General features: G+C 39.8%; 1 protein-coding gene across 2 annotated transcripts in view; it reads right to left on the reverse strand.

Annotated features, from left to right (window-relative positions):
- Positions 1 to 27733, reverse strand: part of rap1gds1 (RAP1, GTP-GDP dissociation stimulator 1) — a 66208-nt gene that overhangs the window by 23775 nt on the left and 14700 nt on the right. The window contains exon 5 of one of the 2 annotated variants that reach the window (XM_044098624.1): positions 4631 to 4777. The exons of the other annotated variant lie outside the window; for it this stretch is intronic. Within the exon in view, the coding sequence (XP_043954559.1) occupies positions 4631 to 4777 (147 nt within the window). The remainder of the gene's footprint in view (positions 1 to 4630; positions 4778 to 27733) is intronic. 2 annotated transcript variants of the gene reach the window in all.

Genomic DNA, 27733 nt, shown 5'->3' on the forward strand with positions numbered 1-27733 from the left:
CGCGTTTTGTTGGTGGAAAAACTGGAACTATTTTGAGTTTCTGTCGACAAGTCCGATTATTATAAGCGGCTTTGGGCTTAATTTTTTTAAAGTCGCTTGCAGATTTAATGAGCGGCGGGTTGCGCCTTTTTGGGCTCGTTTTTGAACGTGAAGTTGCTCATTTGGGCTTGGAAATAAGCAGAGACTCACAATAAATCCCAGAATTTGTCCGTCATTAAGGTAGTTTTACTCCGTCTCTCCCTGTTCATCATTTCCCGGATGATCCGTCCCGCTTTGTCTTTGTAAATGTCAACTTAATTTATTACCTCTCAATGACATCGAGCTTCGCGTTGCGCTCCAGAAAACTGCAAACATCGAGACCAATATAAACAGCGCAATAAACGTGAAAACAGCCACGAATAAACGTGTCCGTAGTTGGCAATAGTTATAATGGCAAGTTAGCACCGTTATAATTATTAATATTACGGTTAGTGTCGCAGCCATCGGAGCTGTGGAGCTGCAGGAGGAGCTCTGTGCGCTGCGACATCAAACTCAGGGGCGTAACGCAGAATCTGGAGGCTGGGGGCAGGGGGGCTTTAAAATCCTTCTTAGAGTTTTCCAGACAACAGTGGACCACACAAATTACTCATGTTTTTTATTTTTTCTACAATCTCCTCTTCAGTTCAACCTTATCAGTGGAGACACATTGTTGATGTTACCATTATAAAATAACTTACAATTAAGTATTGGCAAAGCTCAATGTGATTTTCACAGGAGGCGGAGCGTTGTTGTTAGCAGCTGCTGAAAGTAACTAAAAAGTTACTTAATCCTGCAGTTAGTTACTTTCCTGCAGTTAGTTACTACTTGACTTGGAAAGTAACTTAGTTACTTTCCAAGTCAAGTAGTCAGTAATATAACTAAGTTACTTTTTCAAGGAGTAATCAGTAGTCCGATTAAAGTTACTTTTTCAAAGTAACTATGACATCACTGGTTTTGGCCAGAGCAGGGCTGAAGGTGGAGTTTTTAGAACTCCACCCCCCTCCGCCCCCCGGGAGGGGGGGGGAGGCGCAGCAGGCCTTAAGCTCCTTGAAGGGGGGCTCACCCTTTCATACTTTGAAAACCCCTGGTCTATAGTATTTCCCGCCCCATCTCACCAAACAGACACACAATCCATTATTCAACTCTTCTCCATTGGAAACAAATTGCGCTTGGACATTTTCACCTCAAAAACCATGGACTTTTCAAATGTGTGTCAGTCACTGTGCTGACCAGTGGAGAAATTTAGGACTTTTGTGCACATTTATATGGAAGATTTACTGCAGTACTATGTATATATATATTGTATTTATTTTTTGGGTTCTATGTATGTTTTGAGTCTTGTGTTGTTAACTATTATTTTCCCTTCTTTAAAATGCATGGTATTGAAAGCAGTTATTCGTTTGTATTTTTTTATTGATTACTGACAACAGCTCCAGTAGATGAATGTCTTCTGATGTCATATGCCATCTAGTCCCTTAGTATATTAAGTAGTGCTACATCTGCAGCTGTTGACTTTGCAGAAAGTTGATGACTTCTACCCAACACACTCCTCAACATCTGATGGCCTTGCTGTAATTTTGAGTGGCCTCCCATTTCATGGCTGAATCTGAACCTGCCCACTTAACTAATTGTAAAATATTCAGTAGTAAAGAAATTTGATCAACTTAGTGCCACACTGGAATTGGATGGAAGTGATTGGAACAGCTCTGCTTCAATTGGCCTCCATGTGAGAATTCCAAACCCAGAACCATTGTTGACCCAGAAAAAACAAAAAGGCCCTTCTCAGGCTTACTGTTGGGAAAATATTCTCTGACCTAAGCTAACATCATCTCAGGAAGACAGCATCATATCCACAGTCAAACAGTCTGAGGCTTAGGACCTAGACTAATTGCTATAGTGAATGGAACCATGGATTCTAGAAAATTCTGAAGGAGAATTTCCAGGCATCAGATTATGACCATAATTTCCAGGGAAATTTAAGTTATGCAGCAGGACAATGATTCAAGGTATACAGCAAGTCCTCTTTTGAAAAGTAAAAAATAAACAAAAAGGGATTTTAGAGGAGCCTTATCAAAGTCTGGACTAGTTAAATCCATCAAAGAACCTATTGCATAGACATATTTAAATGTTATATTCACTCTGAAAAGCTCTCCAATATGCCTGAATTAAAACAAAATACAGAGGGCCAGGGTTCCTCTACACAGGGGTCTCAAACTCCAGTCCTCGAGGGCCCCAGTCCTGCAACTTTTAGATGTGCTTCTGCTGCACCACACCGGAATAGAATTATTAAGGCTCTGGAGAACTGGTCTACACCAGGTGGAGGTAATTAAGCCATTTCATTCCAGTGTTTTGTACCTGTGGCACATCTAAAAACTGCAGGACCTCGAGGACTGGAGTTTGAGACCCCTGCTCTACAGTCATGTTTCAGACTTCACAAACACTTAAGGGCATTTGTTGAAAACACGACCAGTTCAGGGGGCAATTACTTTTAACATAAAGCCAGGTTCAACTGGATGGCTTCTGTATTGATTCAGGCTAATTTTCTTTGATGTTACAATTTGCTTGATGAACTGAAACACGCAAATGTGACAGAAGAAATCTGTCTGAAGAGGTAAAAACTTTTCTCAGCACCGTAACGAATATCCTTTGGGCCCAGTAAGGTTCACTTTGTTTTGATAACATATGTTACCACTTCTATTCCAAATGGTTTTTGTCCAATTGAATCCCATGACTTACATCTGGTCTCCATCTTTATTGGAGACCAGGTAGGAAAACCTGGTGCTTACCTGTCTCTGATTGGAGTTTTCCTGAAATTAATACATAGGTTAGTTTGGAAGTCAAGTGCCGCATTGATGGAGGAAAAAACTTATGAAGATTTCTGCCTTTGCGCTTAAAGGTAACAGGTTAAGGTGTCTCTGGTTGCCATGACTTAACCAGTCCTAGATTTCACTTTATGGTGATACAAAGCTGGGAGTAAGTTTTGGAATTTGGCTCACATTTTGCAGGCCAAAAGATCCTGTACTGACTAAAGTTAGAAAACCAGCATGCTTTATTTGTTTAGTTCTTTTTACATTTACATCTGACAAAAATATATCATTTAGAAACCATAACAGAGAAATGTGGAATGAATTGTACAAGATAAATTACAGATGACTAAACAATATTGTGTGTAAACTAAAACCAATTCAAGTACTTTGGGGCCAGTTTTAATCCCAGAGGTAAAAGTCTAAAATAGGTGGTGAAACATCATTATTTTTGAATGCTAATCTGCTAGTTATGTAAAAACCACAGTGATTAATGAGTAGGACATAATGTAAAACTCCATTTATTTCTTAAATTTTTGATTCTGATATTTTTCCGTAATGGAATAAGCAGTAAAGTAAGGGAACTTATTTTCCACTTACAATATCCAGAGTTGGAAAATTATCTAATGAAATTCCACAATTTTTGAGACTGCTTAGGAAAATAAAGGATTTAGGAAGTATGAAAGAGCTGGCAAACTATAAGGAAGCAGCAGCGGATGCTTTTCAGAAGTTCTAGAGCTCAACAATTAGAGTTTAATTTAAGAATAACTCTTAAAAAAATAAAATGTTGCAGTTTTGTAAAACAGCAACAAACAGGTCAAGAGATTTTCCACCAAACTGATTCTAGTACTAAACCACAGCTGAAGCCAGAGCCGGCTCCAACTGGTTCCTCAGATGGTTTCTATCTTAGAGCCTTGTCATTACATGACTAAATACCTCTCTTTCACCCACTGTTCAGGCTAAATGTGTGTCTCATGGCTCCAACCTGCATTTCTGATCACAAGTGAGAAAGAAATAGGGTGAACTGATTGCAGCTTTCTAGTATTTCACCGATTTACAAACAAAGCTAGCGAAGCTAGCTGCGATTAACAGCACCAGAGCAGATCTAGTGGGCTGGTCTGTCAGTCAGCCCTTCAGAGCTTTCTGAAGATAGATAAGATCAATTTCTCAACGTGAAAACAGCTACATTCACTGGATGATGAATTAATCATTTTTCAGGGCCAGATTTAGGCAGAGAAAAACCAGGACTTTTAACAAAATACCTAAAATCATTTTAAGGGGATATAAAAATTTGGGCCAATGGAAGCACCAGCTCTTCCAAAGCAGTGGAGCTCGTTTGTTGGAAAATCTGGAGCCATATCATTCATTAAAGCCCAATCTGCTGCTGGTTCTGAAAAATAAAAGGATTCAAGTGGCAGGGCTCCTAAACATGTTAGCCATCTCGCTATACACAAGGGTGATAGACTAACAGACTGATGCTCCCTTGAGCTATGTTACTAAAATAGCTAAAAAGCTGTATAACTGATGAGGACGCTCTAGCAGCTGAGTCACAACACCCTCTCTAAAATCCCATCTGGCTAAAGGTTGGGAGGAAGGTACTGTTACGATGAAAGATGATGTTAATGATTTAGATTACCTCGGTGAAGATGATGGAAAAGCAAGAGGACGTGACAGAAAGAAGGGAACAGATGAGCCTGAATTAGAGAAGCACAGATTAAGTTCAACATCTACCATCTGGGAAGAAAAAGAACGCCCACTGATTAGTTGAGATGAGTATAAAGTCTTTTGGGGAGGAAGATTGTCATTACCATTATCATTGCTATAGTTCATCAGCATGCCACAAAAAACAGCCAAGAGTCTCTCTTTATCCGGATCAGTATTTTGGGAGAGGGACTTAATGTGTTCAGCTACTATCTGAGCCCCTCCTGCCAGGTGTACTGCATTCCTGCCCTCATCTGAAAAACAAGAGAGGCCGGGACATAAATCAGCCGTAAAGCAGAGATCAAACAACCACAGCTGATAGCTTACACAGTAGTCACAACAAAATCCAAAACAGGCAGTAGTCACAGTACTGATGAATATAAGCTAAGAGTTAAACTTAACTTTCTGCTTGGTGATCTTGAGTAAATTTGATTTGCGTTTATTCAGAAATTCAGCAAAACAAATTGAGGCTGTATGGTGACACAGAGAAAAGGACAGAGCCCTGGTTTAAAGTGGCAGTATTATGTGTTTTCCAGCCACACAGTGCCATATTATCCACCTTATTCATAGCACCCATGAGGCTTTGAGTGATTTATGGGCGCGACTTCAGCCGCAAACCATTTGTTTACGTGTTAACAACTTCCTAACCGGCTTTCTACAGAGATTTTAGGCTATGAATTTTATGGGAGCTCCAGCTATCACAGCTTAAATGGGGTAATATTGTTTTACTGCTACCAGAAGCTGTTGAGGGGTGGGATGGCGACTTGAAGAAATGGCCGCAAATAACCCGCACTAGCATATTTAGCTACTTCACTGACTCAGTTGCTGCAGATGCAGGTTTTCTTCTATTGGGTTTTGTCCATACAATGAAATAATCACATGTAAAACTTTTTGGGTTCTCTCTTCAAGTTTAGAAATTTTAGCCAAATTCTTTTTGTTTCCTTATCTGTCGGTAGGTGATGTAAACTACCGCTCATGAAAGATACACTGCCTTTTTGTTTTGGGAGCACATTCAAGACACATCGCTGCTGCAGCCACAAACTAAACTTGGTCAGATTATTAGAGCAGATTATCAGATTGGATAGCACAATCAAGTAACTATGTTGCCTTCAGTTGTTAAAAAAATGCTGAATACTTCAAATATGACTTCAAATAAAATTTGATTTTATCATTTATTGCCTTGAAATTAGGGCTAGGTCATGTATCGAGTGTACTCGATGTATCACAATATTTTCAATTTACGATAGTTAAAATGGCTATATCGCAACCATCAAGTATAAATTGTCCTTCACAAAATAAACTTTCACCATCAAATTCACTGCGAGTATGGTTTGTCCGACACCTTATGAATGAGTCTCTACGCCCTCCTCCCTCTCAACTTGAACATTTTCTACCAATCACGCTGCGCGGAAAAAATAAACATGGTGACAGCGAGAGATTGAGGCGAGCCGTGAATGAGACGGTAACTGAAGGGTAGACAAGAACAACTGTGGTGAAGAACGGTATGGCGACCAGGAGCGTCGGTTGAGTTTACCTGGAGAGCGTAAGTTAAGTCAGACCTTTCTTGGTCAAAAGCAGCACAACAAAACTTAATACGCCATTAATTAGGGAAAGGCGAAGTGTCGCTATTTGAAAAGGAAGGACAGCAAAGTCCTTCCTTTTGGTAGTAACAACCATCCCCGGTTCTGGTCGCTGAGCAGTACCAGCAGAAACGGGGATGGTTGACCGTTAGTGAACACAAGAAGACTTCTTCAGTTGACGCCACCAACTTAGCTAAGCTGGACGTGAGGTTAAACGGCTAAAAAGACAATTTATCGGCACTCATTGGAGCTGAAAACTAGGTCAGTGCAGTAAGAGGAGACTAAGCTCTGTCTTAAGCGCATTGGCGGACGTGGAAATTGCTACTAAAGTTACAAAAAATCAGCATAACTGACAGCTGGGGAATTAAGGAAGGAATCAGTCACTAAAGATACTTTGTAATAAAGCAAGGGGGGAGCCAAGATGGCATCTTGGTAAGGCTTCTATTCTAAAGCTCTGTATTTAACTGTATTTAAAGCCATAATATAAACATATCTGTCTAATTTGGCATCTCGGTCCTTATCACGATCATGCACAGATCACACAGCAACATGCGCTTCGCAGAGGACCTAACAGTGGAGGACGGGGGAAAACAACACCTCCTCTGGCTATCATTACAGGAGGTGCGGGCGCAGAGCAAGATGGCCTATTTCACCGTTGGATGAGCCTTCATCAACGGCAGTCCCTCCCTCCGCCACATGATGATCCACCTGTTGGTTTCAAATTCATCCCAATCCTGTTGGGGTTGCAGTTTGCTGTTCCGTTATAATATGTTCTATGTTATTAACAGGAATAGGTTGCTAGAATATAGCCAATAGTCATATGGCTCATTCATTATCAGTATCTACTGTTTGCAGAGCTTTTGCTCTAACTCATTTTTTCATAGCAATTATATTTCATATAATCTCTATTGAGTTTGAATTTGTTCTTTTGTTCATGTCACATCACATGTAAAAGAGTAGTCTGATTAGGGGTGGGGAATAAATTTGTGGGTACAACCTTTTGTGGCAATAGTTTTAGAACATGTTTCACAAATTACCTCATTCAAATTATTGATCCAGCACTGTTTCTCTTCAGAACTAGACTAGTTCATCTGATTCCTCTTCAGTTACTGTCTCTTTTTTTTATTGCATCAAAATGTCAATACAATGTATAGAATGGGGGGAATACAAATAAAAAATGCCAGAGGTTACAGGGAATAAAAACAATAGAAAGTATAATACAAGGAGCACCAACAGAGACAATAGCGTTTCAGGAAATCCAGTTAAAGAATTTCAGGGCTTCAAGAGTCTTTACAGCTTTGGGATTGATAGAGGTCTGTATAGTTACTACATAGTGTTGTAATTCAGATAAAAAAGGAGGCTTTTTGCCAGAAAATTTGCACTTATGAATAAGAAATTTAACTAGAATTAACAAATTAATAACATAAAATTGATTCTCATTAGCAGGGCAGACATTATAGAAACCAAAAAGTACATCTGTGTATAAAAGTGAAAAACTATTGAAGATATGAGACTGAATATAATAAACAAAGTCTTTCCAAAAAGAGACAGTGAAGGGACACCTCCAAAATAAGTGGACTGTTGTCTCATTGTCCAAATAACAGAAAGAGCAGCTACGGTCTATATTCTGGTGCAGGTTTTGTTTTGCAGGGTAGCACCGGTGGAGAAGTTTGAAGCACACACCACGAAGTTTGTTCATAATGAAGAATTTGGACAATAAAGTCCAAACCGTTTCCCGTTTGTTATCAGAAACAATCTGTTTCCACTAGTGGGTCATATAAGGTGTCGTAGCAATGTCCTTCTGAAATAAGGATCTTATATTCCTGTTGCTAGTGGAGTGTTTAGAGGAGAAACACATTTTACCCACAGCAGATTCAGAAACAGAACAATGTATGTCTACAGCTCTGTCCTTCCCAGGATGAAGATGGCCCTTAAAGAGGATGAGAACTTCTTTAGGAACAGCATACATAACAATAGCAAATTCCCTGGGGGAAACTGGGGTACAGTAGGTGGATAAAAATTCAGAGTAAGATTTTAGGTACCCGTCAGTTAAGTAATTGTTTTAACTTTGTTAGGGAAAATCAGAGATTGATTTTTGGAAAGAATATTTTGGTTATTCCAGATGAGAAATGTGTGAGGGGAGAAAGAATGTTTATAAATTAGGGACCAACCACAGAGGATCTGTTTGTGATAATTGGCTGGTTTTAGGGGAAGTTTTTCAATGTTATAGTTAGACTTAAGTACAAATGAAAGGCCACCAAGTTTGAAGAAAATATAATTAGGGTTAAAATTCCACAAAGAGACAGGGTTCAATAACAATTTCTGATCCAATTGATTTTAAATGTCTGATTTAAAGATGAGAAATCTAAAAAGTTTAAACCACATGAGTCTACGGGGTTTAGGAGTACAGAGTCTTTGATGTAATGTGTTTTATTTTTCCAGATAAAATGTAGAGCATTTTATCAATAGTTTTACAGGTAGCAGTATTGACATTTAATGCATTTAGTGCATCATAAGTTAACTTCAATATTCCTGCAGCTTTAGATAACAGTATTCTTCCTCGTAAAGACAGATCTCTTTGGTGCCAGTGGTTTAATTTCTTTTTGGTTTTATCAATTGTCAGGTCAAAGTTAAGCTTGCATCTTTCTTTGGCATCTTTTGTGATAATTACACCAAGATACAAAACTTGTGTTTTAACAGGATTGTTGTAAAGATGGGATTCGCTACAAGATGATATGGGAAGCAATTCACATCTGTTTAAATAAAGTTTGAGGCCTGAAGCATCAGAGAAAGTTTGGATGAACTTAATAACAGGAATTTGGTCAGCATCTCTCAGAAACAGTGTCGTGTCATCAGCAACTTGACTTAGAGAAATTTCTCTATCAGCAACTGAGATACCACGGATGTTGTTTTTCTGAATAAATGTTGCAAGAAGTTGGGCTGCAATCAAGAATAACTACGGGGAAACGGGCAGCCCTGTCTTACTCCTCTGGATACTGGAAATCTGGGACAGGTGCCATGCTTAAGTTTAATACAGCAGTTAAATCTATTCAGAGTCTGAATAGATTTTATAAATTATTGCCTGAAACCAAATTTTTCTAAGGCCCGATACATAAAGCCATGCTCTAGAGCAGGGGTCTCAAACTCCAGTCCTCGAGGGCCGCAGTCCTGCAACTTTTAGATGTGCCTCTGCTGCAGCACACCTGAATAGAATAATTAAGGCTCTGGAGAACTGATCTACACAAGGTGGAGGTAATTAAGCCATTTCATTCCAGTGTTTTGTACCTGTGGCACATCTAAAAACTTCAGGACTGCGGCCCTCGAGGACTGGAGTTTGAGACCCCTGCTCTAGAGTGTCAAAAGCCTTATTAAACTCTAAAAACAAAATAAAGCTGTCATAATTTATTAGTTCTGAATAGTCTAGTACAGGGGTCTCAAACTCCAGTCCTCGAGGGCCGCAGTCCTGCAACTTTTAGATGTGCCTCTGCTACACCACACCTGAATAGAATAATTAGGTCATTAGCAAGACTCTGGCGAACTGATCTACACAAGGAGGAGGTAATTACGCCATTTCATTCCAGTGTTTTGTACCTGTGGCACATCTAAAAACTGCAGGACAGCGGCCCTCGAGGACTGGAGTTTGAGACCCCTGGTCTAGTAGATCCAGTACAAGCCTTAGGTTGTCTTTGATGCATCTGTGGGACATGAAGCCTGATTGAGATTCATAAATAATAGGACTGAGGGTTTGTTTAATTTTTCTGGCCAAAATAACAGCAAATATTGTAGTGATTGTTCAGCAAGCAAATAGATCTCCAGTTGTCAATGAGTAATTTGTCTTTGCCAGCTTTTGGGATCAAAGTAATAAGGCCTTAGTAGGAGGCAATTCTCCACAACCAATAGTTTCTGAAAGAGTGCTGAGAATAAAGGGACTTTACAATCACTTGACAGCACCATCACTACCTGGTGATTTGTTGTTTTTAAGACTTAAAATAGCCCCTTCTACTTCCTGTAGAGTGAGGTTAGCATCACACATTTTGTTATTAGCCTCAGATATAACTTTACAATGTTTAATAGAGTCAATCAGTAAAGAAGCTTTTTTATCTGAGTATTCAGAGGAATAGAGATTGCCGTAACAACTGGAACAAAATGATCCAAGGGTTTTATGGTCTGAAATTATCTTGTCATTAACTTTAAGTGTGTCTAAAGTATTATGAAGTTTAGATTTTTCTAAACCAAAAAAGTAGGAAGAACACTGCTCCCCTTCCTCCAAACATCTCGCTCTAGACCTGACAAACATGCCTCGAGCCTTCTGTTTATATATTTCATCAAGTTTAGTTTGACATTCACTAAGGAGAGACAGGTCATCATCATTAAGGTTGTCATGGCTAATCCTGGATAAAGAAGCTACCTGAGAGCAAAGACATGTTTCCTCTTGTCTTTTCTTTTTTGCAAGGTTACTACTGAAGAATCTCATGAATTTTCCCATCTCATATTTTAACAGTTCCCAAAAAGGACTAAAGGAGTTATGTCTACAGGCTTCCTCAAACGGGACTAAATTAGGGATCTGTTCGTTTCAGTAACATCCTCATATGAGTGAAGACTGCTGTTCATCTTCCAACAGACAGCTCTAGGAATGCCAGGCATCGAGAGTGAAAGGCTTAAAGTGATTATTTTATGGTAAGAGAAAGGAGCAGGGTGTAGGCCTGTCGCGATAAACGATAAATCGTACGATAAATTAAAACTGTCAATGTAATTGTGATTATCGGCTTTATCATCTCTTTCGGCCTTTTTCTCTTTCTGTTGATGACACTGAATGAAAAAAGGCTCAACTCCGGTGCTCTCCACTGACCTCTCCCTTCCACATTTTCTTAAGAGTAATGCTCAGTTCACACTACACAATCTTAGAGTTGTCGGCCGATTGTCGGCCCATTTTCAAAACCTGAGACCACAAATTAGCCGACAGAAATCCTAGGTATAACGGTTCGATCGGATTCAGTCTTGCTGTGTGATGTCCAACAATAGGCACAAAATAATGGCTACAAGTCCAGTTACCTAATTTTAAAACCAGGCATTAATCAATGCTTTACTACAATATACCTGCAATGCATGTGGCTCTACTATCAGCGTAACGTCCTGACTGAATGAAAATCATTATAACCTATTTATGTCACGTTAATGAAGTACAGCTGAAAAGTTATCGGGTTCATCAACTGCGTAGCAATTTCGCTCCAACTCCTCCACTCGTCATTTCTATATTCTTTGCACAAAATGTTGAATAAACATTAATGTTGTTTCCACATATCATCTCCAATGTCTGCTGGACTTCGGGTGTCAGCTGTTTGGGATTCCCCTCTGTAATTTCCCCTCAGAAAGTAGGAGGGGGAATCCGCACTTTCTGATTGGCTACCTGTCACATTCAACAGGCTGCGTTCCCCTGATTTAGATCAGAGCGGCCACAACAATCTACCGTAACACACCACACACTGCAGGATGATTGGTTATAAATTCACAAGCGACAAGCGATCAATGTTCTAAGATTGTCATAAGGGGAAAATGTAGGTGTGAACTAACATGTAGTGTGAACTATTGCATCAGGTAGTCGATGTGCCCGTCTTTTCTATTTAAATCTAATGATTACAGAAGGGCAATATGGTATACAGACTTCATAATCTGCACTCTTTTGGTTGAATGCAGTATTTATTTACACTTTGGTGTTTTTATTCAAATACATTTTTGTTAGTGGAAACTGAGAATCCATTTTATTTTTGTTTTTTGTTGTTTTGTTTATTTTATCAGTTCCAGTGTTAAGTGTTCTTTTGAAAATAAAGTGTATCTATCTTTGGCAGGAAATCACATGCATCATTACGTCATTTCCATTAAATCAGTGTAAAAAGGTCTTCAAACAATATTATTGTTTTTCGCAATAATTTTTGAGACAATTAATCGCTCAGCAAAATTTGTTATCGTGACAGGCCTAGCAGGTTGTGTATCAATATTAACAGCAGCAGAATCATACCAGCCAGAAGTCAAAGGACTTTTCAGGAAGCTCTTTGGTACGCCATGTAAATAATTTATGTGTAGGAAATTTTTCCCTAAAAATGTCTAAGACATCAAATTTACCCATAAAATCTTTCAGGTAGCCATTGGATGAGTTGGAGTTGTGAACCCTCCAATGTGGTTTATTATCATAAACCAAATTGAAATCACCACCGAAAATTAGAATGGCTTTAGGAAATTTTGATAACCAAGATGAGACTTTTACATCCCATAACTCAAAAAGCTCCCCGTTGTCTGAATGAGAGTTGCAGCCATATATGTTGGTTATTATTATAATAGTCTGTGAGAAAGCAAGAACCATAATAATGAGATGCCCCTTGGGGTCCCTGTAGTAATTCATTACCTCTCCTGGAAATGTATATTTTAGAATCAAAACTCCAGCAGTTTTCTCTGAGCCATGTGCTGCACATATTTCCTTTCCCCACTGACTTTTCCAGAATGTCATGTCATCTGCTGAGAGACTCCTGAATAAAACAAAAATCACATTTAAATTTTTTAATAAATGAAGACTGCTTTGCGCTTCAAATTGTTTCTTAACTCCCTGGCATTCAAAGAAACAAAAGAGAGAGACATGAACAAAAGAACAATATTAGTGGGATAGCAAATTATGCTTTGAAAAAACGAGTTAGAGCTCAATCTCCGCAAACAGTAGATATTGATAATGAATGAGCCATGTTGGTTATACATTGGCTATTTTCTAGCAAACTATTCCTGTTTATGACGGAGAAATATTTATATAACATAACAGAAAACTGTAACCCCAACAGGATCGGGATGAACTTGAAACCAGCAGGTGGAGCATCATGTGGCGGAGGGAGGGACTGCCTTTGATGAAGGTTCGTCCATCGGTGAAATAAGTCATCTCGCCCTGCGCCTCCTACTGATGGCCAGAGGTGTTGTTGTTTCTCCCGGTCCTCCACTATCAGGTCCTCTGCGAAGCACACGATGTTGTCCGACAGGAACTTGAATTCTTGGCGGCTCTCTCACCGTACGACACAGAAACCGGATAATAATGTTGTGTGGCGTCTTCTTGCTGTGATCACTTTTCCCAAGCCTGTGAACGATGTCGATTCCGTCTCCCATGTTTATGTTACATTAGAGGTAGTTTTCTGGCAGATCAGAATCACTTTGTTTCTGATGTTCTCCTGGTCTTTAACAGGGACCCCAACCTGCCGCAGATTTCATCTGCGAGAGTAGCATTCAAGCTCCATCATGCGGTTCTCCACGGTTCTCAGCCGCTCCTCCCCTTTTTTAGCTGTAGCATCAACCTCCATTACTTTCTTTTTAATATCAATCAATTATTCTGACAGCTTGGACCGTGATTATCTATTATTTTCCTCAAAGTCTCTCTGACTGCAGCATGTTTAATATATTAGATACTGTGAATATTGTCAGAGTACTGTACTTGAAACATTGTAGTTTCTGACAAGTGCCCTGGAATGATTGAGGGAGGATTGCTCTACGTCAGCATGGGTGCGGAACCGGCGTCGTCAATTCCCCCGCTGTCTGGGTGAATTACTTTAGTAGCAATTTTCACATCCAGCACTGCGCTTAAGACAGAGCTTAATCTCCTCTTACTGCACTAACCTAGTTTTCAGCTCTGATGAGTGCCGATAAGTTGTCTTTTCAGCAGCTTAACCTCACGCCCAGCTTAGCTAGAAGGGTGGCGTCAACTGAAGAAGCCTTCCTGTGTTCACTGACAGTCAACTGTACCCGGTTCTGCTGGTACTGCTCAGCAACCAGAACCATTGGACTTGCTTTACTATCCTTCCTTTTCAAATAGCAATACTTCGCTGTTCCCTAATTTATGGCGTATTAAGTTTTGTTCAACCAACACTCCTGGTCGCCACAGCCGTTTCCCTGACTCTCTGGCCAAAATTGATTATATAATGTCCAAAGCATTCTGACATGACTGTAGTACTAACATTCTGCTCAGCCTTCTTCTGTAGTAACTCAGAGTTTCACCATCATTGTAGTTTTTAACTGCCAACTCAGCCCTCTTCTGTAGTAAGAGTTCCACCATGACTGTAGTTCTAACCTTCAGCCATCATTTTAGTTCTAAAGGGGAGTTAAGCCCTCTGTCCACTGTCGTGTGTGTGAGAGACAGAGAGGTAGAGAAAGAATTATATCTTTGTGAGACACCCAGTCAGTGTTTATGAAAAAAGCAGTCAGAACAACTCCTTCCCATTCAGCAGCCGCGAGACATATTCGAAAACTGTTTGAAGCATACAAGAGTGCTATTTCTTGTCTCCAAACATACCGCGATTTATATCTGTTGCTCTCTCTGAACTAACCTGAGAGAAAAAGATAAAGGCCTGAGAGGAATATTCAGGCTTTTATTTTGAAATTTTCAGTAAGCTTCATTTTGGCCACATTAATCCCATGTGTAACGGTAGTTGGACGAAACCAGTTATATACTGCACAAAACAGCAAGTAGTTCTGAATGTCAGTTCAGTCCTCCTCTAGTGACTGAGTGTTCCGCCACAGTTATAACTACAGAAATGGCGTCTTTGTTGTTCAAACCAGCAGCTCTGCCCTTCTCTGTGTTCTGTTGCTATAGTAATTAATCCTTTGCTAGTGTGTGATACAGAAAGGTGGAGAAAGAATTCTATCTTTGTGAGACAACCAGTCAGTTTTTCTGAAAAAAGCAGTTCAAACAAACTGTTTCCCATTCAGGATCCATAAGGCCGATCCAAAAGCCTTTTGAAGCATATGAGTGCCATTTCTCATCTTCAATAGTACCACGATTCATATCTGTACCTCACTTACAATAATAGCAGCAATGAGAGAGAGATGGTGTTAACTGAGCTCTGAAAGTTTTGAGAAAAGGATGAAAATGAATGGCTGGGAGCCAGAGGTTAGCCTGTAACATGATTTCGCTCTGAAGTACCTTGACAGAAAACAAAAGTTACTACTGTAACTACAGTTCTATGAACCCTGCATGACCGCCAGAGGCAGTGCTTCAAGCACTGAATGATCATTCTTGTGCATGCGTAGGTTGATTACTAATGACAACAAAGTCACCTGTGACCTGCCGGGGACCCACGTGACTATATAGTCAGATTGGCACCCGGCGTTAAATCCCTCAATCTTCTCGCGAGAAGCAAGGATTCCGAGGGACCAAGCACTCTGGCGGTCGTCCGGGATTCATAGAACCATAGTTACAGTAGTAACTTTTGTTCTATTTCATCCCTACTGACCACCAGAGGCGGTGTTTCAAGCACTGGATGACTTATGCCAGCAAGGTCATGAGGAATCAGCAACATTCAACCACTACACCACCCACTCCAATGTGATGTAGAGGTATGCTGCTCCAGGATTCCTTGAAGGGGAGCCACATTCACCCTGTAAAACCGAGTAAAGGTACTAGGTGAGTTCCAGGAGGCCGCATGGCATATAACGTCCAATGGCACCCCAGTCATGGCAGCAACAAGATCAACATGCCCCTTGTAGAGTGACCCTTCACTCCTGCCGACAGTGGCTGGTCCTGCAAGGCATAAGCTGTTGAGAATTTGTTTTGGTTTTAACCAAGATTTGTTTAGGACTTATTATTTGGGATGTTATAATTTAATATCAGGTAACTATTTTAGTTGCAGCTATTTCATAAATCTAGTTAGTATTTGATAGTATCTGGTTCAAAACTGACTATTTGTGGACATTTAACAGAGTGGACTCTATATCCCATGATGCTTTAGAACTAGTAGAAGAAGAACTTGAGGTTAGACAAAGAATCAAGGTTGTTTTTTTTTCCCCAGAAAAGAGCTATGTAAGCTGAATGCCTACACTCTGTCGTATATTATTATATGCAATTCGTTCATCCTTTCTTTATTCACTAAAGTTTATCTGAATAATACACCCAACTCCTTTTCGTCTTTGAATTAGTCAAATATACAACATAAGCCTTGGAGATCAAATCGACAACCCAGTGTGCAAGTCCCTACTTAGAAAATGCTTGACCTTTCCGTGAGCCAGGGTAGCAAACAAAAAGGCTATTTGTCTTTCGGAAGGATGCCCTGGCATTGATATATGCCTCATGGGCCCGAACAGGGTCCAATGGTTCAGAGGGGCATCCGGTGTCAAACCGGGCAAGATGGAGTGGCTGGGTACTGCCTGCTGCCAGTGACACCTTAGGAATAAATGCTACATCAGTCCACAGTGTAACAGCTGAGCAATCAGGATTCCACTGGCAGCAGAGCTCAGCTAGTGAGAGCCTGCAATTTCGTTTTGTGGAAACCATAGCCAAAAGGAACACAGTCTTCAGTGAGAGCCCTTTGAGGCCTGCCGATGCCAGGGGCTCAAACGGGAGGGACCGAAGAGCCTCAAGCACCAGAGAAAGGCCCCACGCCAGTGCCACAGGGCGGTTGGGTGGGTGCAAACGCCGAGCACAAAACAAAAACAGAGCATCCTTGTTTCAGCCTTCTGAACAACCATTCAGTCCGACATGCCAACAGGAAATGGCAGCCACATACACTTTTAAGGTAGATGGAGATCCAGTCCCTGATCCAGTAATGTTTGCAGGAAGGTCAGTATGTCAGAGAATAAACACTGCACCGGGTCCTGCTCTTTATTATGGCAACAGGTCGCAAAGACGGCCCACTTGTTAGCATAACAGCTCGATTGGATGGTGCCCATGCATGAGCCATTGTACACCCTACTGACCCAATGTATCTTGAGAAAGTGGACCCTGGGCTTGCAGAGGTCAAATCCAGAGCAGGAGCCGGTCCAGTTTGGGGTGTAAAATCTGACCCCCCATCTGGGAAAAAAAATCCTTCCTGGAGGGGAGACGCATTGGTGAGAAGGAGCTGAGCTCATGCAGTAGAGGAAACCAATTCTTCGCCGGCCAGAAAGTGGCCACCAGTAGAGCCCTGTGCCCCTCCTGACGTAACCTCAGGATAGTCTGAAAAAGTAGGCTGAATGGTGGAAAGGCATAAAGGAGTGTCCGGGGCCAGTCGTGTGCCAGCGCATCATGGCCCAGACGGCTACTGTCGTCCAAGGAGAACCAAAGGGTACAGTGAAATGTGTCCCTTGAGGCAAAGATGTCCACATCCGCCCTGCCAAAGACCTTCCAGAAGCACTCCACTGCCTCTTGTTGTAGCTTCCACTCTCCTGGATATGGCTTTTGACAGGATAGAAAATCTACGGGCACATTCTCTGGCCCCGAGATGTAGGCTGTTCAGGGGCTGGCCAGAAGTTGAAGATAACGCACAAGAGGCAGTGCCATGCCCCACCTGAATTCTGGGAGCATGCTCAATATACTGTTCACCCGCTTGGGTAACAGGCAAGTAGTCACTGAGATGGAATTTATGGCAATGCCCAGGAAGACAGTCTCCTGTGAGGGAGTCAGACTGCTTATCTCCATGTTCACCTGCAAACTCAAGCATCTCACATGATGGAGCATTAACTGAGTGTCTCGAACTGCCTGGTCCCATGTCGCGGCACAATTGAGCCAGTCATCCAGATACAGGAGGATCCTTAATCCACGTGCCTGCAGAGGAGAGAGGGCGGCTGCGACACATCGGGTGAACACCCTGGGACACAGCAAAAGTCCAAACAGGAGAACCCTGAACTGGAAGTGCCTCCCTTGAAAAGCAAAACGAAAAAAAAACACCAATGGGTGGAGCGATTGGAATATGAAAATAAGCTTCCCTGAGATCTATGGAAGTGAACCAATCGCCCGTGAAAATCACCTGCAACACTTGCTTGGTGGTAAGTATATGAAAAGGCATGGCCTTCAAGTACACATTCAGGCCCCTGAGGTCCAAGACTGGACGTAGGCCCCGGTCTTCTTCGGAACCAAGCGTTATCCGACAGCGCCTCCCAGAGATGTTCCACACCGAGACAGGAGGGACACAAGTCAGGCCCGTTGTCGGGCTGAAGCGGAGCCAGACAGGTCGAGTAGCATAAATTATCCAGCATCATACTGCTGAAAGGCGTGTTTAGTCCGCCACCAACAAGAAGTCAACACGAGCAGAAAACGCCACTGGCGACTCCATTGTAGGAAAAATCCCCATAAAGGTTTAGAACTCAGCGTGATCAGAAACGCCACCAGTGAGTCCGATAATTAACCAAAGATGAACTCAGCACGAGCAGAGACACCACTGGTGAGTCGGGTAATTAAGAGCAAAGAAAGATGGACTCAGCGCAAGAAGAAACGGCACTGGTGAGTCAGATAAACAAAATATAGAAGAACTCGGCACAAGCAGAGATGCCACCGGTGAGTCAGATAAACAAACTGAAGACGAACTCAGCGCAAGTAGAAACACTACAAGTGAGTCAAAAAAGCTACAAAAATAAATGCTGCAAATAAAAGAAAACTGTAAACTACTGCTGAAAAAAAGAACAAAACTTACCAGTTGTCGCAGCAGCGACTACCGATCTGGTAAAGGTGAAAACAGCTTGTGCAGCCGCTGGAGGGCGAGCCTTACCGCAGCTTTGACCAAACTCAGTCATGGGGCTACCAGCAACAAGCAGCTAGGATAACAGTGGTACACACAGAAGAAACAAGCTTCACGCAACCACACACCTGTACTCAACCCACCTGCGTGCAAGAAGAACAAAAGGGATTGAACGCCGGGTGCCATGTGGCTATAGAGAGCAGGGGTGGGCAATTAATTTTTACCGGAGGCCGCATGAGCAACCTGAGCACTGCTGGAGGGCCACATCGACAATATTTCAATTAAATTTTGCTAAATATTATTTTTGATATACCATAAGATAAATAATAATAATAATAATAATTTAATTTAACGTAACTTAACTTTATACAAAAGCAGATTGCTTTTGATGGTTTTATTTAAACTCTTAATCCTTTAATATTAAGATATGTGAAATTGAAATAAGAAAACAAAAACAATTATTGAGCCACTGTAATTTAATTTTAACTTGTTCACGCTTTAAATTTGTTCCACAAACAAGGAAAAACAACAAACAACTTAAGTTTATAGAAATACTGAAATACAACAAATAACTTGTGTTTTCCACCTCCTTTTGGTACTTCAGTACCAAGAGGTACTTCAGTGCGAATAATCCAGACTGTTCTGGGCTTGAACAAGGGCATTGAAATCTGGCTGAATGCCTGAGGTGGCTATGTAAAGGACAGCTGAGAGGTGCTCATCAGTAATAGAGGATCTGTGTTTGGTTTGTTGAACTTCATCACTGAAAATGTCTGTTCACAGACATAGGTGGATCCAAAGAAGACCAGAATCCTCTGAGCATGCCTCCTCAAGTGTGGAAAGTTCTCCTCTTTGAGGGAGGAGTAAAAGACCAGCAGTGAGACTGACCTGAAGTCCTCTGCCAGAAGTAGGTCAGACTGCAGGTCAATGAGCACCATCTGAACATCGCTTGGTGCATTGTCCACACTGCAGTTGAAGGGAGAAGAAACCATGTGCATTTCACTCTCAAGAATTTTGAAATCGCCTTGAAAACTCTGCATGCAGTGCTTCTAACTTGCTTGAGTACTTGTGGAGGTGATCGGCTGATCTTGTGGCTTCCTTCAGTGTTGGCAAGTGGGTCAGAATGTTATCCTTCACTTGGCTTGAGAGAAGCTGCAACTTTCTCATGAAAGCCCTCACTGCACTCATGCACAAAAAGGCTTTTGCACTGCAGTTTGACATTCAGTTCGTTCATGAGTGCAGTCACATCCACAGCGAATCCGAGGTCTGCCACCCAGTCTTCATCTGAAAGTTCTGGGATGTCATGTCCTTTCTTCCCACAGAAATTCTGAATCTGGTCTTTCAGGTCCCAGACACTTTTCAGTACTTTGCCCAGGCTGAGCCGCCTGATGTTGCTGTGGTAGTTTATGTCACCATGTTCACTCTTTTTTTTTTCCTTCAAAAGTGCAACAAATTGTCTATGACTTAACACTCTCGCTCTGATAAAGTTAACTGTTTTAGTTACAGCACCAACAACATGGTTCATTTTTAACACCATCTTACACAACCCTTCCTGATGTATAATACAATGCAAAAATGTCAATTTCTGCACAGGGTTAATTTCTGTCACTTTATCCTGCATCCTCTTTAAAAGTCCAACATTTTTCCCTGTCAGATTTGGACAGCCATCTTTTGTCACACCAGCCTGCTTGTCCCATTTCAGTCCTAACATGTCCAAGCACGCATTTACCTCTCTGAACAAGTCATTATCTGTGGTTGTCCTTTAATTGACTGCATGGCTGCAAGCTCCTCCATGATTTGAAAGCCTGCAGTAATCCCACGTAAGAAGATGAGCAGCTGGGCGGTGTCACGTACATGCAACGCTCATCCAAAGCCAGAAAAAAAAAAAACAGTCAAAGTCAGCCGCTCTGTTCTTCAGCTGAAGCTCCAAGTATCCAGCAATGGCCTCAACCCGCCTCATTACAGAGTGTAAGGAGCAGTGATGGCATAGTTACTTTGAAAAAGTAACTTTAATTGGAGTACTGATTACTCCTTGAAAATGTAACTTAGTTAGATTACTGACTACTTGATTTGGAAAGTAACTAAGTTACATTGAAAGTAACCTTTTAGTTACTTTCAGCAGCTGCTGACAACAACGCTCCGCCTCCTGTGAAAATAATAATAATTGAGCTTTGCCAATACTTAATTGTCAGCTATTTTATAATGGTAACATCAACAATGTGTCTCCACTGATAAGGCTGAACTGAAGAGGAGATTGTACAAAAAAAACGTGAGTAATTTATGTGGTCCACTGTTGTCTGGAAAACTCTAATAAGGATTTTGAAGGAGCAGCAGCTCTACTCCGAGTGACTGAGCGTAATCAATTGCAAATTTATTGACGGAATCTGACTTGATGTTGTGTTTTTATTGTTGATTCTATGTTGCATTGTGTTTTTGTGTTTGATTTGATGTAAAGCACTTTGAAATGCCTTGCTGCTGAAATGTGCTATACAAATAAAATTTGATTTGGATTTGAGCTTCTCACCCTATCTCTAAGGGAGAGCCCAGACACCCTGCGGAGAAAACCCATTTCGGCCACTTGTATCCGCGATCTCGTTCTTTCGGTCATGACATAGATACTTTTTAAAATTTATTTTGTAATTTATGATTGGCCACACGTGGGACGCACAAAGGGCCAGATGCCCAGGTCTACTATAGAGTCACGTGGGTCCCCGGCAGGTCACAGGTGACTTTGTTGTCATTAGAACTCGACCTGCGCATGCACAATAATGATCATTCAGTGCTTGAAGCACCGCCTCTGGTGGTCAGTAGGGATGAAATACAACCGTCAACCCTAGAAAAATTTTAAAAACATTTTACAAAAGCAGTGTGATGGCAAGTTTGTCGCTTCTCCTCTCAATATCAAGATAAGATAAGGTTTTAAAGACTTGGGCATCGTTATTACTCCTGATTTGAAAGACTTGTTCTCATCAAACTACTCCCCCCAAGTTCAGAACATTAAGAACAATCTGTCGAAATGGTCCACTTTACCTATATCACTTCTCGGTAGGGTTAATACAATAAAAATTAATATTCTCCCTCGTTCAAACTACCCATTTCAAAACCTTCCTTGTTACTTGTCCTTTACATTCTTTAAATCCCTTAATTGTCAGAGATTGGCTCAAGATTTGCAATGGAACCTTTCCTCAATGTTTTTCTATTTCTATACCCGAACAAAATGTCAAACTTTTCTATAGATCTTAGTATACCCCTGTGCGTCTACAGAGAATGTTCCCCAGTCGTTTCAATCTTTGTTGTAAATGTTTGAGGCATAGAGGTACTTTTTTCCATCTACTCTGGTCATGTGATTTATTACAGACCTTTTGGAAAGACATTCATTCTGTAACTGAAAAGATTTTGGATGTTTGCTTCTCCTTGTCCCCTATGTTTTATTTTCTAAATGTTACCCCTAATCATTTGTATCCACATTTTAAATTCTTCGATTTCTTGCTAAGAAGTGTATTTTGCTACAATGGACTTTGCCGTATGTTCCTACAGAAAATATATGGATTACACAGATGTCCGTCATCTTACGTTTGGAAAAACTGACTCAATTAAAAAATGTGCCCACATATCGGACACATTTTTGAAACTTGAGTCTTTTGTACTTAATCCCCAAGAGTTTAGCATTTTATTTTACTGCTCAATTTACTCTTGCCTTTTTTCCTCTTCTCTTTTCCTCTTTTCTCTTAATGGTCGTGAGGTGACGTGGACTGGAGGAAGAAACTAACACCTTATTTCTTATTCATGCGGGGTACTTTGCTATAGTTGTGCTTCTTTTGGGTGTGTGTGTAAGAGTGTGGCAGCATGGGTTAATCTGTTGTTACAATACAGAACCAAAATTAAAAAAAATAATGATAAAAGAAATATAGTCAATGGTTAATTTTTTGACCAATATTTGTAGGTAAGGGACCACCAATGAATTGTCATAATTTTCTTTCTTTTTGGGAAATTGGCCAATAGTATAATTTTCCAGTTTCTCATTAAGCCACAGCAAAAAGATTTAGAGCTCACTTTACGTTGAGGCCCAATGTAATGAAATGAAATGAAATGAAATTTATTCGAACATGATACAAATATAAAAATAAAATAGTGCACAGTAACAAGAAGTGCATAAGAAAGAAGAGAAAATACAGATTTTTAGTTTCAGTTAACATATCATGCTCAAAATGGGGTAGGAAGAAGTGAGAACTTATAAACTCCTACCCCTAAACACTTGAGACTTTAGAGTCCTACTGTCATTAAAAAAATAAATCAAAATCAAAGTGGCAGTCAGAAGTAACAGTTACTAATATTTACCTATCCATTTTCCCATTTTATACTGGTTTATCTTTCTAAACCCTTACACCAAGTTGTTATCTTCAATACACACCTTATTGCTTTCTGTCCCCATGTGTGTATCTATTGAAAATTACCTCTTTGTACTTTCTTTTGAATTGTGTTAAACTATTGCTTTGTTTTAAATCTTCATGTAACTTATTCCATAACTTTACACCTTTAATTGAAATACAGAAGCTTTTTCTTGTTGTTCTAAAATTGCGGATCTTGAAGTTTGAGTGACCCCTTAAGTTATACCCCCCTTCTCTTTCAGAAAATGTGCTCTGTATGTGCTCAGGTAACAACTTTTTAGATACCTTGAACATAAATTGAGCCATTTTAAATTCTACAAGCTCGTCAAATTTGAGAATTCTGGATATTATGAAGAGCGGGTTTGTATGCTCATAATAACCGACATTATGGATGATTCTAATGGCTCATTTCTGCAGGACGGTTACCGGATGTAAAGAGCTCTTGTAATTAACTCCCCACACTTCACAGCAATATGATAGATATGGTAAAATCAGAGAGTTATATAGAATATAAAGTGATTTAGCATTCAATACATGTCTAGCTCTAGCCAATATGGATATACTTCTACTGAGTTTACTCTGTAAATGTTGAATATGAGGTTTCCAACTGATTTTGTCATCTATTATTAAACGGAGGAACTTATTAGCAAAAACCCTTTCTAGAGTTACGTCCTCTATTTGAACTTGGATTTCAGTATTTTTATAACAGTTCCCAAAGACCATGAATTTCGTCTTGTCCAAATTTAGGGATAATTTGTTATGGTCAAACCATATCTTAAACTTACTAATCTCTGAAGTGACTGTTGAGAGAAGATGCTCTAAATTGTCTCCTGAGGCTAGAATATTTGTGTCATCAGCGAATAAGATAAATTTTAATACATTGGACACTTTACTGATATCATTTATATAAAGATTAAATAAAACTGGTCCCAATACTGATCCTTGTGGTACTCCACAGACAGTCTCCTGCCAATCAGATTCCACATCTCCCAATTTCACAAATTGTTTCCGGCTCTTTAAATAACTCCTCATCCAGTCAGAAACTACTCCCCTAATTCCATAGCGTTCTAATTTTTTAAGTAGGATTTCATGATTTATTGTATCAAAAGCTTTCTTTAAATCTATAAATATCCCTACTGCCAGTTTCTTACTATCTGTTGCGTTGGTTATTTCTTCTATTAAGTCAGTTACGGCCAGCGATGTTGACCGGTTTGCTCTGAATCCATATTGACTGCTGATAAGTAGCGAATGTTTTTCTATGAATTGTTCCAGTCTTTTCTTAAAGAGTCTTTCCAGGATTTTAGAAAATTGTGGGAGAAGAGAAACAGGCCTGTAGTTAGTGAAGAGGTGTTTGTTGCCAGTTTTATACATTGGTTTGACCTTCGCTATTTTCATTTTGTTGGGAAATGATCCTGTTTGAAATGATAAATTGCAAATATAAGTTAGTGGTTTAGAGATTCCTTTAATTACTATTTTAATAGTTTTCATGTCCAGATCATCACAGTCAGTGGAAGTCTTATTTTTACAGTTATTCACAATGTTTATGATTTCTTCTTCTAGTACAGGGTTGAGATATAAGGAGCTGGGATTATTCTCAATTAGATATTGCTGAGTTTTAGTTTTTGTGGTCGGTATTTTTTCTGCTAATTGAGGTCCTATATTAACAAAAAATCTATTGAATTTATTGACGACACTTTTCAAATCAGTAATATTCTGTTCATTATCTATAAAATAGTCTGGATATTTGTTATTGTTAGCTTTTCTAATAACTCTATTTAAAATATTCCATGTTTCCTTAATGTTGTTTTTATTCCTATCCAGTAATTTATGATAATAGTCCTTTTTACATGCTTTTATAATATTAGTTAACTTATTTTTATATTTCTTATATTTGTTTTCTGATTCAGACATTCTATGTTTTAGAAATTCTCTATAAAGTTTGTTTTTCTTTTTACATGCCTTTTGTATTCCTTTTGTGATCCACTGTTCATTTTTTTGATTGCTTTTCCTGTTATATTGTTTGTTTGGGCAGTGCTTGTTATCTAATATTTTAAATATTTTTAGAAATTCTTCATATGCTGAATTCACATCATTCATTTTATATATTAATCTCCAATCATAGGCCAACAACTCAGCTTCTAGAGCTTTTAGTGTCTCTTCAGACGTAACCCGTCTGTAATGCGTCTCTATTTTTTGATCGTCTGTTTTGCACTTACAGTCGTAGACTATGAACACTGGTAAGTGATCGTTATGTCATTCATTAATATTCCACTAGTTAAATTATTTTCCAGCACATTTGTAAAAATATTATCAATTAAGGTAGCGCAGTGCGATGTAATGCGACTGGGCCTGGTGATTTTAGGATACAGGCTTAAACTGAACATGGTGTTAATAAATTCTTCAGTCATTCTATGTTTATTTGGATTGAGAAGGTCAATATTGAAATCCCCACAGAAAAATATTATTTTTTGATTAATTGTTATAAATTTTTCTTCTATCCAGTTGTTGAATACTTCAATGTTTGATCCAGGGGCTCTATAAATGCAACTCACTAAGACATTTTTCCTTTTTTCCACGAGTATTTCTATAGTCACACATTCAAACATGTTGTCCATCACAGTTGACATTGTTTCGATCAACTTATAATTAATCTTCTTGTCAACATATAAAGCTACTCCCCTCCATTTTTGTTTTCTCTGTTCTTACAAACCATTTCATAACCATTGATTTCAAAGTCTATGCCCTTATCACTATTGAGCCAAGTTTCTGATAAGGCAATAACATTGAATGTCTGTGAAAGTTGTTGGAGGTATTGTTTGATGCTGTCAAAATTTGCATAAAGGCTTCTGCTATTAAAGTGAATTATTGACAGCTTTTGTTCCATTTTAATGCTGTTGTTGAACTGATCATCGCTGTAATAGTGACAACTATCATTGCTGACATTATAGAAGTTGTTATCAGATCAATGTCAGTTTCAATATCTTGCTGATGATAGTTTCTGTGTTGGAATACGGGTAGCTCTATATCCTCATAGGCCGTGATCTGTTGCATGTTTCTCTTTCAGAAGTGAACGTCAGCTATGTCTGGCTGTCTGTCATACATTGTTGGATAATTTAGGGGTACTAGTACGTGGATGGGTGATCAACTTATCATAACGTAGGTAAGCAATGTCCCCTCTTTGACGTGCTGCTTTTAAGTCCGGCTTTAGTTCCGCCATCCTGTTCCTTACTGCATCCGTGAAGTCTTCGTTAATGAAAATCTTAGATCCCTTAAGTGCCTTGGTGCTCTGCAGAATAGTTGATCTGTCCTTGTATCGTAAAAATTTGACAACAATAGGCCTGGGTCTGTCTCCTCTATGTTTACCGGTGCGGTGAGCTCTCTCAATATCAACCTTATGTTGAAAGTTTAGCTTTTCATTTAATATAGTTTTCACTTTCTCCTCAGTCTCAGCCCAAGTCTCATTTGGTGATTCAGTAATTCCATCAAAAACCAGATTATTTCTCCTTGATTGCCCCTCAAGGTACTCCATTTTATCCGTGATAGTCATCATACCCTCACATACTTTAAATATGTCTGACTGCACCGTGTCATTTCGGTCCTTGTGCTTAGCACTTTCTACTTTAATGTCGTCAATGTCTTTCTGTGTAAATTGCAGGCTGGTTTTAATGTCCTGTAGTTCTCGTGTCATTGCGTCCATTCTGGTGTTAGTAGTGTCCACAATGATTTTAACATGTAGACATCACTCCTGCATATTCTAGGTTCAGTATTTGCAGATCTGTTTGAAACCTACCTACAAATTATTCGGAGAAAACTTACTATTCTTAGGCCTGTCACGATAGCAAATTTTGCTGAGCGATTAATTGTCTCAAAAACCATTGCGATAGACGATAATATTGTTTGAAGACCTTTTTACACTGATTTAATGGAAAAGACATAATAAAGCATGCGATTTCCTGCCAAAAATAGATACACTTTATTTTCAAATAAACACCCAACACTGGAACTGATAAACAAAATTAAAAAAAACAACCAAAAATAAATATAAAATTGATTCTCAGTCTCCATTAACAAAAATGTACTTGAATAAAAACGAAATAACATAAAGCCAAAGAGTAAATAAATACTGCATTCAACCAAAAGAGTGCAGATTATGAAGTCTGTTTACCATATTGGCCTTCAGTAATTAGATTTAAATAGAGAAGATGGGCACATCGACTACCTGATGCAATAGTTTACACTACACGTTAGTTCACACCTACATTTTCCCCTTATGACAGTCTTAGAACTTTGATCGTTCTAAGATTGTCTCTTTCGATCATCCTGTAGCGTGTGGTGTGTTACCCTAGATCCGTGGTCCGCAACCAACGGACCTCGGTCCGGATACGGACCCATATGCCATCCCATCCGGACCCGAATAAATTGCTAAAATATTTGTTAATTTTGACGGGAGAATTAATTTTAAACCGGAGCATTTTTTTTTTCCCTATCTGACACAAGTGCTTTTACCAGCACTGCACTGAGCAAGGATTGGAAGCTACAAACCAATCGCGTGCGAGTCATACTAACCACGTGGTTCAACTAGCGAATCAAATCGCCAGCTTGAACTCAGAGCGAGTTGTATGAGCAAACCGAAGCAGAGGTTTGTAGCCAGGCACAGACATCCACGCAGTGTGATTTAAGGAAGAGGAGGTGAAAGGCGAGCAAAAAGCGATTGAAGCGAGAAACGCAGGGTGATACAGGAAGACAGGGCGTGAATTACAGTCAGAAGAGGTGCAAACACTATGGCGCTTTCT

The sequence above is a fragment of the Gambusia affinis genome, linkage group LG18 (assembly GCF_019740435.1).
Source record: "Gambusia affinis linkage group LG18, SWU_Gaff_1.0, whole genome shotgun sequence".
In the NCBI taxonomy this organism is placed as follows: Eukaryota; Metazoa; Chordata; class Actinopteri; order Cyprinodontiformes; family Poeciliidae; genus Gambusia; species Gambusia affinis.